General features: G+C 37.6%; 1 protein-coding gene across 1 annotated transcript in view; it reads left to right on the plus strand.

Annotated features, from left to right (window-relative positions):
• Positions 1-13610, plus strand: part of NCKAP5 (NCK associated protein 5) — a 674947-nt gene that overhangs the window by 608295 nt on the left and 53042 nt on the right. Inside the window, exon 17 of the mRNA XM_070957028.1 lies at positions 887-1019. Coding sequence (XP_070813129.1) covers positions 887-1019 — 133 coding nt within the window. The remainder of the gene's footprint in view (positions 1-886; positions 1020-13610) is intronic.

Below are 13610 nucleotides of genomic sequence, written 5' to 3' on the forward strand. Positions count from 1 at the left end.
ACAGTACACATTGTTTCATAGGAAGACTGCAGAATTGGATTCTTGCACTGGATAGGGACTGTATTAGAACCCATAGGCCACAGTCCACTAGTGAGCCTCAGACTTTTCAGAACTGGGCTGCACAAACAGTGGGTGAGTGCGTGCGTGTGCAAATGGAGCTGTTTGCGACTTGCACACATGCCTACCACTCCCTCTCCCCACCCCATACCCACTGGGCCACCAAGCCGAAAAGGTTGGGGACCACTGTACTAGATGATATCCAAGGTCCCTCCAACTTTATGTTTCTTTAATAATATTTTATTTATGTATTTATTGAATTTATTGGTCACCTATCTCGTAACGAAATGTCTCTGTGTGGCTCACAGCATTAAAAATTATAACCCTAAGAAATGAATATCTCTAAAACAATAAAAATATAAATGCCACCCAATAAAATTATAATACAGGAAACATCCAAAATATTCCCAAAGTTATTCCTCACCCAAGAGTAATGTTTGCTTTCATTTCTGTCAGTTCAGGGATTTGATGGGATGATTATTTCATACCCCACAGGAAAAACAGGCAAATGACCCACTCTGAATTCCTGGGTTGCCACTAACTCTTCATAGATCCTTTTTACTCAAATGCATTGTTATAACATTAAAGCAAGGTGGATTCTGTAGCTGGATTGGTTTTAAACTGGTTTTAATATTTAGGTTCTGCTGGGAGAAAGTTCACGGATTGTGACATTTAATCACATAATTGGTAACAAATGGCAGCAGCTAAATAAATTGTTTGGGTGAAAAAGATAGAAAATGGCTTACTTATATGCCTGCACTCCAGACTCACTGCTTTTGGTGAAATGTTTTCTGTTTTGAGTCAAGGAATTATATGTTGTTTTGTACAGGACAGGGCACTGAGAGTGTGCACTTACTCTGCTAGCAGTAGCAGTGATACCGAAATGGAGCTAGAACATGAAACAAATGATTTTGGAACTGGAGGGGAAATGTTGGTAGATTTAATGAAGAACAACAAACAAGGTACTGTACCATTTGTGCACAGAAATGTATTAATCCCACTTCTGTTGTGACAGATGAATTTTAGCCATCACTTCTAAAATCTCATTTGCCATTACTCTTTATTGTATCATTTTTTACCTTTTGCAGCATGATTGTGACTAGATGTCAAACCCTAACATTTTTAGTTATAAATCCCCTATGGCAGAAGTAAAACAATAATCTTGGGTTATTGCTTCAATAGTGTATTATACAACACAGAGACATATACACAAGTCCCATGCTTAAATGGTTTAAAAGAAGCCAATGAGCCATGAACTCTGTTCCTATTCTATAATTAAAGTCATATCTATTTTTTTCTTTGGAAACAGACATACTGAACTTTCATCACGGGCATCAGTGTGGCAGGTGATATCTGCCTTAGCACCCAAAAGGCTATTAATACATGTTGTGTGAATGTGTGTAAAAATGAGCAGCTACTATGTAGATATACTCTTAAGCATAATTTTTATTTCACAGAATATAGTGAATCCTTTTTTAAATTCCAGAGTTGTTCTGAGAATAAAATGATGGGTACCTGGATCTTAGGGCTAAGTGTTCAGGAAAAAAAATAATAAAACACAAACAGTAGAGAGCATCCTTGGTGCTAGTCTAGAAGATTAATAGGGAGAAGCTCACAGTCACAGCAATCAAAAAGCTGGTCTGATAGTACACCATTCTGGAATTCTAAACGTGACTACCAAAAAATTGGGGAGCCTGTTAAATCTCTTCATCAGTTGCTTCTGCTGGCTTTAACTATTAGGAAATTACCAGATTGTTTAACCTCTGATCTACAAATAAAAGTAGCAACACTATTTCACTGGGGAGCTGGTATTCATATTGACTAACCAACTCTAGTTAATCAAGCACAAAATGTGCAAATAAGGGTGCAAGCAAAGTACATTGGAACATGTCTGCTGGCAAGAAATAATATTCATATAACTGTTCCAGTCACATGTATAAGAGCTGTAAGAGATAAGATTTATTTATTTATAAATGTTATCAGAGCACCCAAAACAACCAGCTCTAGGCAGCATATAGAGTTTAAGTATTAAAAGCAGAATATATTTAAAAAAATAATAAAGCTGAAAAATCATAACATTCTAAAAATGGCATCATGTGAAACTATTAATCTACAAGAGGTGGTTTCCATTAATTGCAAAACAAAAGGTATGTTTGCATATATGCCATAGGACAGCAGATATCATACGACATTTTTTGTACACACTTTTCGTAACACAGCACTGTTTATTGCTTTTAGTGATTCCAAAATCAGCTCCAAATTCTTTCCCTGAGCAGATGGTTGGTTCTTTTTAAATCTGTGTAATTGCTATTATGTTCAGAATCTTTTTGACCACCACAAATATGTATGTAAGGCAGACTGTAGCAAATGGATCTGACCTAAAAAAAACTTCTTTAAAACAGAAGAAAATTGAGGGAATAATTATTTTACGTTACAGTTAAAAAAAATGCTTTTTGCAGTAGCTTAATTAAGATTCCTTAAACATTTCTCGAATCAATATTCTTATATAGAGGTTTTTCATCAAAGGAATAACACCATATTTGCAGCAATATATAAGCAGACATCCTTATGTTTAGAATGCTGCTGATTACCAGTTGTAGAGCTGAATGTATGACTGTATTCTGTGCTTCTTAAATCAGATGGTTTACTTTTGCCCTAGTTGTGTAACTGCCCTGCACTGTATTGTCACTGTGCTGACATCCAATATGTGACTTCTACAACAAATGCTATCAGTTCCTCTTTCTCCATAATATCTTGTTTGTTTCAAGATGGATGCTAACGTTATAAAAATAATTGTACCTGCTGCATTTGATGCTCACTGTTTTAAGCTTTTTAACCCCTATTTTATAAGAACTCGAAGAGGCAATTATTGATCAGCAATCCTAATTAAATGGTGTCCATTACGATATGAAAAGTTTAAATTAATTAAATAACATCCTTTTCCTAGCTGGTTGCTAAGTATCATCACTCCCATATTTAAGATATGGAGATGGTCCCACCTCATTCTTAGTTTGAATAGTCCCTTCAAAATTATCAGAGGGAAAACAAAGATGAGATAGCCATATAACCACATTCAATTTTCATCCAGTCTGCACTCATCCCATTGTGCTGGACTTCCCAGGGTTTCCTTGCTTCCTCCTTCTGCAGGACACAGCAAAGAGTATTTCAGGCTCTTTCCCTGAGGACAGGAGTAATGAATATTTGTTGTGCTTATTGCTAAAGAAGTATGTGGGGCGGGGGGGGGAGAGAGAATAGAGATAGCCAGAGATGCTCCTCATGGATTTTTCAGGGCTCCAGCTGAACATTCAAAGCAGTGTCAGGGTAAAAGAAAAACAGTGCCAATGCCTAATTCAAGTGTTATCTCATGACAAATCTTTTACTCCATTCTGTGGGCTATAACTTATTGTAAAATAGATTTAGTAATCAATCGTGTGAAAGGACGGACTGCCTGAAGAGATGAAAAGCCCCTCTGCTCCTTCCTTCCTCCCCCTCCCAATGTGGCCTTCCCCCATTGTCAGGACAACCCGGCTGCCAATCAAATGGGAAAGAGGCAGGAGAGAGGAGGAAGACAAGATGGCTGTTTGGGAGTTTTTCCACCAGAGGCCTCGTGAAGAAGAAGCTGATTCAACAGAGCCCAAGCCCAGGAATCAATTAAACACTAACTAAGATGCCAGGCCTGATGAGAAAGAGGTAGCAGCTGAGGAAACCGGGGAGGGAGGGAGGGAAGGAGGGAGAGAGAGGGGGGAGAAAGAAAGAGAAAGAAAGAAAGAAAGAGAGAGAGAGAGAGAAAGAAAAAGAAAGGAAGGAAGGAGAGAGAGGAGGGGGCATTTCTTTCCTTCTCTCAGAACTGGTGTGAAAGAAAAGTTACCCCTGCTGTTTCCCTCAGAAAGGGCTAAGATTTGGAAGGAGAGAAGAATCAAGAAGCCCAGCACGGGCACAGAAGAAGTAAAGACTGTGACAGCACAGAACTAGAAAGCAGCAACTACAAAAGATAAAAGGCAAATTGAACCCTTGAAGCTTTCCTTTTGTGAAATACAAGTCTTTTCCCCCAGTCACTGAACGGAGAAGCAAAAATCCCATCAATTGTCCAGAATTGCAGTGCTTTGTGTCTGTTTGAGTCCAGGCCAATCTGGTTATTAGTGGTTCAAAAAAAAATGAACCTGCTTCAGATAGATATGCTATTTGTCACATTTTCAGCCTAACCCTTGCACAAAGACTACTAATGTACACAAACAACTCTTGTCACAGATTTCGTACAAGAGGCCAAAAATAATGAACAGAAACACAGAAGAATGGCAGCTGCTTATTAGTGGAGCTCTGTAAACAATCAAGGTAATTAGATAACAGAAAATCAGAGGATACATTTGGACAAGAATGGCATAAGCATCCCCCCCTACTAGCTAATATAAGAATCTTCCTGCGGGCTTCTGCTTCTTCAAAGTCCTTGCAAACGACAATAGTACTTGACTCTAGATATTGGAAAGACACAAGCTGCACCTTCCTGGCATCCTTCTGTTTTATTTCATCAACCAGAATGGAAGGAAATAGGCTTCTGGCTTTTCTGCTTCTCCTTTTTTTTTTTTTTTTTTTTTCTGGTTCAGCTGTTCATTTCTGCATTTAAGAGCAGGATAAAATAAACTAGGCGGAAAAAAGGAAACAACCCCAAAGCATTAAAAAAAAAACCCACCCATTCTATTTGATGGCTAACATTAAAATGATGAGCAGCGATGGTCGTTATTGTGTGCCATCAGATAAGGAGGGTTGGCTGGCAGAACCCAAAAGGAAAGCTTTTTCTGCCATGACACCTGCCCTTTGGAACGTGATTCCCCTTGAGATTAAATTGACCCCATTTCTGTTTTGCCATCTGTAAGGCTTTAAAAACTTGGTTTGTTCCTGAACTGACCCCAAATGGTAGTCTTTTTTATGATTTCCAGCTACTATATGTTTTATTTTTTGTATTATATGCATCTTTATTTAAGAGCTGCGGTGGCACAGTGGTTAAAATGCAGTACTGCAGGCTACTTCGGCTGCCTGCCGGCTGCCTGCAATTTGGCAGTTCAAATCTCACCAGGCTCAAGGTTGACTCAGCCTTTCATTCTTCTGAGGTCAGTAAAATGAGGACCCAGATTGTTGGGGGCAATATGCTGACTCTGTAAAACCACTTGAAAGGGCTCTAAAGCACTATGAAGCAGTATATAAGTCTTAAGTGCTATTGCTATTGCTATTGCTATTTATTTGCCATTGTAAGTGGCAATGGCAAATAAGTGAGATGAGTTGGCCACATAATTCAATAAAATAAATAAGGCACCCACTTTTCTCATTACAGAGAGTCTTCTACTTACAATTACAATTAAACCTAAAATTCCTGTTGCTAAACCAGACAGTTGTTAAGTGAGTTTTGCTCCATTTTATGACCTTTTTGCCACATTTATTAAGTGAATCGCTGCAGTTGTTAAGGTAGTAGCACAGTTGTTAAGCGAATCTGCCTTTCCCATTGACTTTGCTTGTCAGAAGATCATAAAAGGGGATCACATGACCCTGGGACACTGCAACCATCATAAATATGAGTCAGTTGCATCTGAATTTTGATCAGGTGACCATGCAATGCTCATAAGTGGGAAAAACGGTCATAAGTCACTTTTTTCAGTGCCGTTGCAACTTTGAACCGTCGCTAAATGAATTGTAAGTTGAGGACTACCTTTATTTAGTGGCTAAAGTGGATTGCAAAGGGTTTTCTAGCTGTGTATGCTTGAGTATGACAACTGAAACCAGTACATGGAGCTTTTAGTAACTGGTACACACTGAGATGTTCTAATGTTGAAGTAGATCTTTGAGTTAAGCGAGGCTTTTATGACTGCATCCACCTTCCATATCATACACTTCATTAATAACCAGCATAATTCTTTTATCAGAAACAACAATTTTGAGAAGGCATAATGTATTAGCAGGCTGTACTGCAGGTAGTCCTTGATTTCTATGGAGATTCTCAGTCATCCAGGTCATGGTGGTCCCAAAGATGCTTTTTCAAGAGGCAACTGGACTTTCTGGTTTTTCTTTAAAGATGTTTCGCTTCTTAGATGAGAAGCAGAACATCTTCAAAGAAAAACCAGAAAGTCCAGTTACCTCTTGAAAAAGCATCTTTGGGACAAGGTAATCCTTGACTTATGACCACAATTGGGACCAGAATTTCTGTTGCTAAGCAAAGCAGCAAATCACTGCAGTTTGTAAACGCATCATGTGGTTGTTAAGCAAATTTGGTTTCCCCCATTCACTTTGTTTGTTGGAAGTTGGCTGGCAAAGTCACAAAAGGTGATCACATGACCACGGGATCACATGATCTCTGAAGCACCTGAGGGCAGGACAAGAAGCAGTGGGTGGAAACTAATCAAGGAGAGAAACAACTTAGAACTAAGGAGAAATTTCATTTATATTAAATTTATATTCATTTATATAGAGCAACAAAGATGATTAGGGGACTGGAGGCTAAAACATATAAAGAACGGTTGCAGGAACTGGGTATGTCTAGTTTGATGAAAAGAAGGGTCACTAGGGGTGACATGATAGCAGTGTTCCAATATCTTTGGGGCAGGGGCTGCCACAAAGAAGAGGGAGTCAAGCTATTCTCAAGCCAAATCACATTTATTGTCAAACACTTGGCTTGAAGAAAAAGCCTACTGACTCCTTTAAAAGTTTAACTTCCACAGCGAATATGGTTGAAGTCTAAGTAATTGAACATTCATTGGAAAAAAATGTTAAATATTGTTCAATTCCAGCTTTCATTTCTGACAGCTGAAATTGAACATTAATATTTTTCAATAATTGAAGAATTTTAAAATAATAAATGTGTAAGAATGGTACATTACTTCACAGAAGTTGTAAAATCCATTGCAGACATAAAAATGTACACTTTTATCAACTTCTCCATCTCTCACTTAAGCATATAAAATTATCATAATGCAAATTGTCAGAAACTGGAAGTTAGACATTTGCTGTATATAGGCAGATAAACCACTCTGATTAAGATGCACACTTAAATTATACTGATGTTCAAAATTCAGCATTAAAGTAATATTAGGAATTTCATTTCAAGCATGAAAATTACCTACTAGTAACAGAAGCATTTATATGTCAGCTTTTTTTTAGTTTGAAGCTTTAATTACTTGATATATGATGTTTAAATTACTTCATAACTCTTTTGGCCATGATGATATCATGAGAAATAATACAATCGTTGCTGCTGATATTTCCAGTTTCCTAAAAATTTTTTTAAAAAAATAAAGTCACGTCATGTGACAATATATACAGGCAATATGTTTTAGTATGTGCAGGCATATGTGTTTTAGATTTGTGCTTAGCTGTGTAAGAAGAAAATAGTGTGAGCAAGTTCATTATGAGGAGACCCATACCAGTCTTGGATTTTTATCAGCACCGTATAGCCACTATCAAGGGGGGGAGGGAGTTGTGTGAATAATTAACTTTTTAACAGTTCTGATAAGCAGTTGAATGGAATTTCCATTAAAAATGGCAGAAAGATTCCTAGTATGAATATGACATTCTCCCTCTCCTCTCTCTCTCTCTCTCTCTCTCTCTCTCTCTCTCTCTCTCTCTCTCTCTCTCTCTCTCCCCTCTCTCTGTGTATGTGTGTGTGTTTGTGTGTGTTTGTGTGTGTGTGTGTGTGTGTGTGTCTTTCTCTTCTTTTTCCTTAAATGCTTTTATCTCTTCTTAACTTCAGGGATATGTGTAGTGTACTTTCTTTTTCTGCATGCATCATTAGTTTTTATAGATGTCCAGATTGAAAAATCTCATGCAGGCTGTGGGGAAGAATGAAATAAAGTTTTAAGCACTTTCTTTCCTCATAATAATTTATAATGGCTAGGAAAGGCTTTGTGAACGCTGAACCGAGCTGGTATTCTAAAACTCACCCTGTATTTGTGCATGTTTGCATGTATTTTAAACAAGAGTAAATCTTGTATCTGACATACTTTGCTATAATCCGAAGAATTTTAATGCTATGCCATTAAAAAGTAGAAACAGCACACATCATAATATTTGAAGCTAATATTAACATCTATAATTTCTTCCCTTATGTAAAACAGGTTTTAGAATCTATGATTCATATTACAAATAAATTCTGTCCTGGGCATTCAGTTCTGAACCCCCAAGCTAAAATTATTCAATCCTTCAATTAATTAGACAAAATATTCACTACAGTTACTATCTGAAAAATTGATCTGCTAGAAGTAACTTGATCAAGGCGGGTGGGGGGAGAGGAGGGAGAGAGGATGTTCCTCAGGTCATATTAAGGCATATGTGCACATATGTTTATTCATTTCTATTTCACCTTTCACATGGTTCCCACCTCTCCTGTTTCATCTGTTAAGAAGGGCTCCCTAGACTAAAAGATGTTGCTCCAGAGAGATTTTTGGCTCAGAATATGATTTAAACTTGGGCCATCTTGATCTTGTTTGGATCTTTAAAGGATATGATTCTTGTTTGTAGCTGACTCAGATTTGTAGCTCTTGATTTTCCTTAATGAGCTAAATGAAGAAATGAGAGTTCAGATTTGTAAAAGAAAAAAGAAACCAGTGTTATACAATAAGTTACAAAGGGTAAATGACTTGATTTAAGAGATTACTTTCCCTTTACTATCACTATTAAATTGTTTAGAAATCACACATACAATTATATTTCCTGGTCTGGTCTAGTAGTGTACCTGACATTATCCAAGCATGGCAAATTATATCAAATATAACAACATCATTTTCTTAAATTCAGGGTCTCAGATCAATAATCAGAGTTGTTCCATAAGAAGAACCTATTGACAATAAAATATGTCAACCAGTGTAAGAGATTACCACATGGAGTGGTTTCTTCACTGGCATGAACTTGAAAACCTCTTAAGTTCCTTCCAACTTTCACATTTCTACAACTCTAAGAATACGGGGTTTCTTTTTTATTCATGGTGTATTCCTTAAATGCAGAAAATCTCTAGAATGTGAAAATCAAGTGTTGCATAAAAAAATAACTGAAATAATCCAGAATGCCCTGCCAGGGTGGGAAGGCAAGCAAATGCCTCATTAGTTTAAAAGTATACTGTTCGTGTCAGCATTGTGTAAATGCATTTTAAAACTGGAGACTTTAAAATCTGGATAGTCAACCTGGGACTTTCCAGGTGCTTCTGATACCAATGGTTTTCTACAAGCCAAACTGACTGAGATGGATGGGATTTGTAGTCCAAAATATCTAGGGTGTCCCAGGTTGCCTAACTCTATATTATTTGACATTATTGGCTTTTGCTATCTAATAAAACTTCAATAAAACACATGGGATTTGCCTATTAGAATTTTCAGAATGACAAATGAGCAGCAATGTCTGTGAAAAACCATGAATTTCTTGTTTAACCCAGCATTGTAATATGTATTCCCTGCTGCAAATGTTCACAATTTTTTAATGAAAAGCACATCTTAACCAAAATGTCATTCACACAGAGAGAAAAGGAAAAAAAACAAGAATTTAAAAAGCCATGGTTCCATAAAGCAATTTAGATCTATAATGAGGTCTGTTTAAAACTAAAAGTGTTACGTGACCAGCATCCCACCACTCCAAAGACTTAGAAAAAAAATATAGGTGTCATGATGGACAGAATGAGTTTCTCATGCTGGTTAAAAAACACAGTGCGGTATACTTCTACATAGCTCAATTAAAATGGACAATACAGCTCCAGTATAATGGTATTGCACAGATACTAATTTATGCTTTGAGGGCACTCTCTCTGAAGCAGTGCCCACTTCTCTGCTAGAAGAGGGAAGTGTCCTGGGGCCTTTAGTAACTGCATGGCAGGGAATTGCCATCAAAATTTCTAAATATCAAGGGAAGCCTTTAGCGGCTCCAACACAGTTGGTGTTACAGCAAATTTCTACAAGTCCTGGTATTTCACATTTGTAATTGTTTTTCCTAGCGTCACTCACTATAGCAACATCAATAAATCAGACTTTCTTCTTTTCAATTACTGTTATATTAGGCATGTTATAAACAAGATGCCTGTCTGTTTGAATCTTAAAGTCCGATAGATCTTAACCTGTTCATTTTCCAAAACCTTCTCAAGTCCCAGGGGTTCTTGCTATATTCAAAACCAAAGTTCTGAATAATTTTCGCAACTTGGTAATATATTTGGCAAATTTTGACATAATAGGGCAGTGATGGTTAACCTTTTTGGTGCCGAGTGTCCAAAGCGCATGCATGTGTGCCCAATCCCCCAAAATGCAATGCGCATGCATGCATGTGCACATGTCCCCACACATAAGCGCATGTCCCCGTGCATGCGGGCCCTCCCCCCCGCACCCCGTTTTTTATTTATTTATTTATTTATTTATTTATATGCCGCCCTTCTCCGGAGACTCAGGGCGGCTTACAATGTACTCAGCAATAGCCTTCATCCTTTTTGTCTATTTATACAAAGTCAGCTTATTGCCCCCACAATCTGGGTCCTCATTTTACCTACCTTAGAAAGGATGGAAGGCTGAGTCAACCTTGAGCCTTGGCGAAATTCGAACCTGCAGTAATTGCAGGCAGCTGGTCTTAATAACCAGCTTAATAACAGGGTGCCTTAGACCAGTGGTCCCCAACCCCCGGTCCGCGGACCGGTGCCGGGCCGTAGAGTACCTGGCACCGGGCCGCACAGCGGCCGGGGGACATGAACGCTGCAGCGCAAAGGCTCCTGGGCCGTGCGCAATGGGCCGTGCGCAAAAGCTCCTGGGCCGTGCCCCCACCCCTGCGCGCGCTCAGTGGGCCGCGGCGATAAAAAGGTTGGGACCACTGCCTTAGACCACTGTACTACCAAGGCTCTTTGGCTTGGTAGTTTTGGCTTCCAGGTTGGTGCCAGGCTTCCAGGCCCAAAATGGGTCCCCTAACCCTGCATCCCCTGTATGTGCCCGACCCCCCCACGTATGCGCAGCAGAGACTCGAAGACCAGCTGGCTGGCAGGAGATGTGTACGCATGTGCAATGGACCTGGGCTGGGGTGACGGCTGGCATGCCATAGGTTCACCATCACGGTATTAGGTCATGCTGCTGCTTGTAATCTGCAATTTTGATTAGCCCCTGATCAGGTGGTCAATTGTTTCATCTTTTTCACTACAAAGTTAACGTTGTGCGTTGTGTGTTACATGCTGAATTTTCTCTTTCAGCAATTAGTTGGCAGACTTCTTGTTAAGCTGCTAAAATAAAGCTTTCTATTTCATTAACACTCCCAATCTTCACCAACCTTATGTTTGGTTTTTATCAGCTTTTCCTTTTATATTTTTTCAAATATTGACTGCATTGGCTTATTCTTCCAGTTAAAATACCAGTTTTCAATTGTTTCTTTTCTATACTCAGCTTTTACCTTTTTTTTTGTTTGTTTGTTTGTTTTCAAGAGCTTTTCTTGATTGACTTCCTTCAAACAGAGTTCTTAATATTTCTTTATGGAGTCATTCAAAGTATGTTTTTCTTCCTCCATAGTTTGTTTCACCTGTAGGAATCCTCTGCCCTTCTAGCTCTTGGCAAAGACAACTGATCAATATGGCTTTTTAGGTGTAGAGCACATCATTAATTTTTTGTTTTCTGATCCAAGTGATCAAGTTTTATCATGTTGCTGCTATATAACAAATAAAAAGGATTGCCCATGTATAGATTGCTTTAATGAAGTTTTCACCATTGATTTCAAAATCTTACGAACTCAATTGCTATATTTAGTAGAATTACTTATTTTATTTGGTTCTATAATAAATCAGAAGCTTACAAAACTCCCACATATTTGTAGCCTTTTTCAGATGCTACTGCCTTTATCAAATCTTCATTATCAAGTTGTATTTCATCATCTTCAAAAATTGTGCCTGTTTTTATGGCTACGGTTTCACACTTGTCAGTGCCAAATTGCATTCCAATATCTTTTGTGAATTCTTTTGTGCTTTGTAGCCAAGAATCCAGTTCAGCCTTCATTGCTCCAAATAATTTGAAATCATCCATTAAGAGTAAATGCAAAATTTTTAATCCTCTTTATTAGCCAATTCATATCCAGACTGTTCAAAACTGTTGTCAATGAGATCTTGGATACTACGATATAAAAAGTAAATTTTGAATTTTGACTTCTTCTAATGCTTCCTCATTAGCCATCAGTTTTGTTTGTCAATATTTATATTCAGCAATATCATAAATTGCTGAATGTTTTTATTAAATTTATTTGCTGCTCATCTTGGGTTCAAGGTGACTCTAAATTCAATATATCCATATATTGAAGGGGGGGTTAGATATTGCTCTGAGGGCTCCAAATATGATTGATATAACAATGGATTTTTTCCCAAAAGTGTTTAGCTTTGATCTGCAAGTCCTGTAGTTTGTGATTTTTTTCAAATTGATTTTCCTTAATCCTAGGATCATCCTGTGTACCAAAATCAATGTGTGAGACTTTTTTTTTTCAATAATATTTATATCAGTCATGGACAAGATGCCTCTTTGGATCTTAAAGACCCATAAAATCTTAATCTGCTCATTTCCCAAAACTTGATGGTCCCAGTTATATGCACAAAAATGTGAAATCACAGCTGCCAGTTCTTTAGCTGGTCTTTAGCTGGTTTTGTCCTTCATTGGCATGGTATATGTGGAAATCCAAGCAATGTGGCCTTCTGTAATTGGCAAATGGAAATTCTAAATGCTGTCCAAGATTTTTTTGTACAATACCTAGTGTGCCAGCCAATGGGACCACCATAGACAGTTTATGCCATAATCTGTGAACTTCAATTTTCAGATTTTGATACTTTGTGAACTTCTCCAATTCTTTGTCTTTTATTATATTATCTCATTGTGTGACCACATTAATTAACCACACTTTCTTCTTTTCAACCACAGTTTAATCTGGTGTGCTATGAACTAAGACTTTATCAGTTTGTATTCAGAAATCCTACTGTATTTTAATGTGATTATTTTCTATTAGTTTTTCATTCTGTGTTCCCCCCAGTTTTTCATTACTGACACAATCATTTTTACAGATCTTCCAGTGAATCATTTCACTGGAATTCACTGGAATCATCCAGTGAAACCAAAACCTATGTCTTGGTTTATAATCAGTTTGTGCAATCTACTTTCATGAAGTAATCATATAATCTTCTCTTTCTTTTGGCTCTTAGCACAATCTGTACTCTGAATCAATTGACTATTTTTCAATTCTGGCCTTGATTGCATTAATATGAATAGATTGATCTTGAGCAGCCAAAATCAAGCCTTCAGTTTCTTTTTTAAATGTACCAGTTGTAAGACATTGCCAGGTTTTACCTTTATCCACTTTCCCCTTGTTTTTTTGTAGAAATTTATCATGTCATGTTTTTCTTTGCCAAAATTCTGTTTGGGTTTTTATTACATGTTGATATTCTTGTTTTATTTCCTGTACATTCAGTAAGTTCAGATTTTTAACTTGCCTCAATGCTTGTTCCTGGTTGTCTTTTATATAATAGCCCAATGCATGCTTTTCTTCTTTGACAGCTTGTTTATCTTGAAATTAACCTCTGCCTCTAATTCTGC

The sequence above is a fragment of the Pituophis catenifer genome, unplaced genomic scaffold, assembly GCF_029215685.1.
Source record: "Pituophis catenifer annectens isolate HBS135680 unplaced genomic scaffold, rPitCat1.0.hap2 SCAF_1, whole genome shotgun sequence".
Taxonomy (NCBI): domain Eukaryota; kingdom Metazoa; phylum Chordata; class Lepidosauria; order Squamata; family Colubridae; genus Pituophis; species Pituophis catenifer.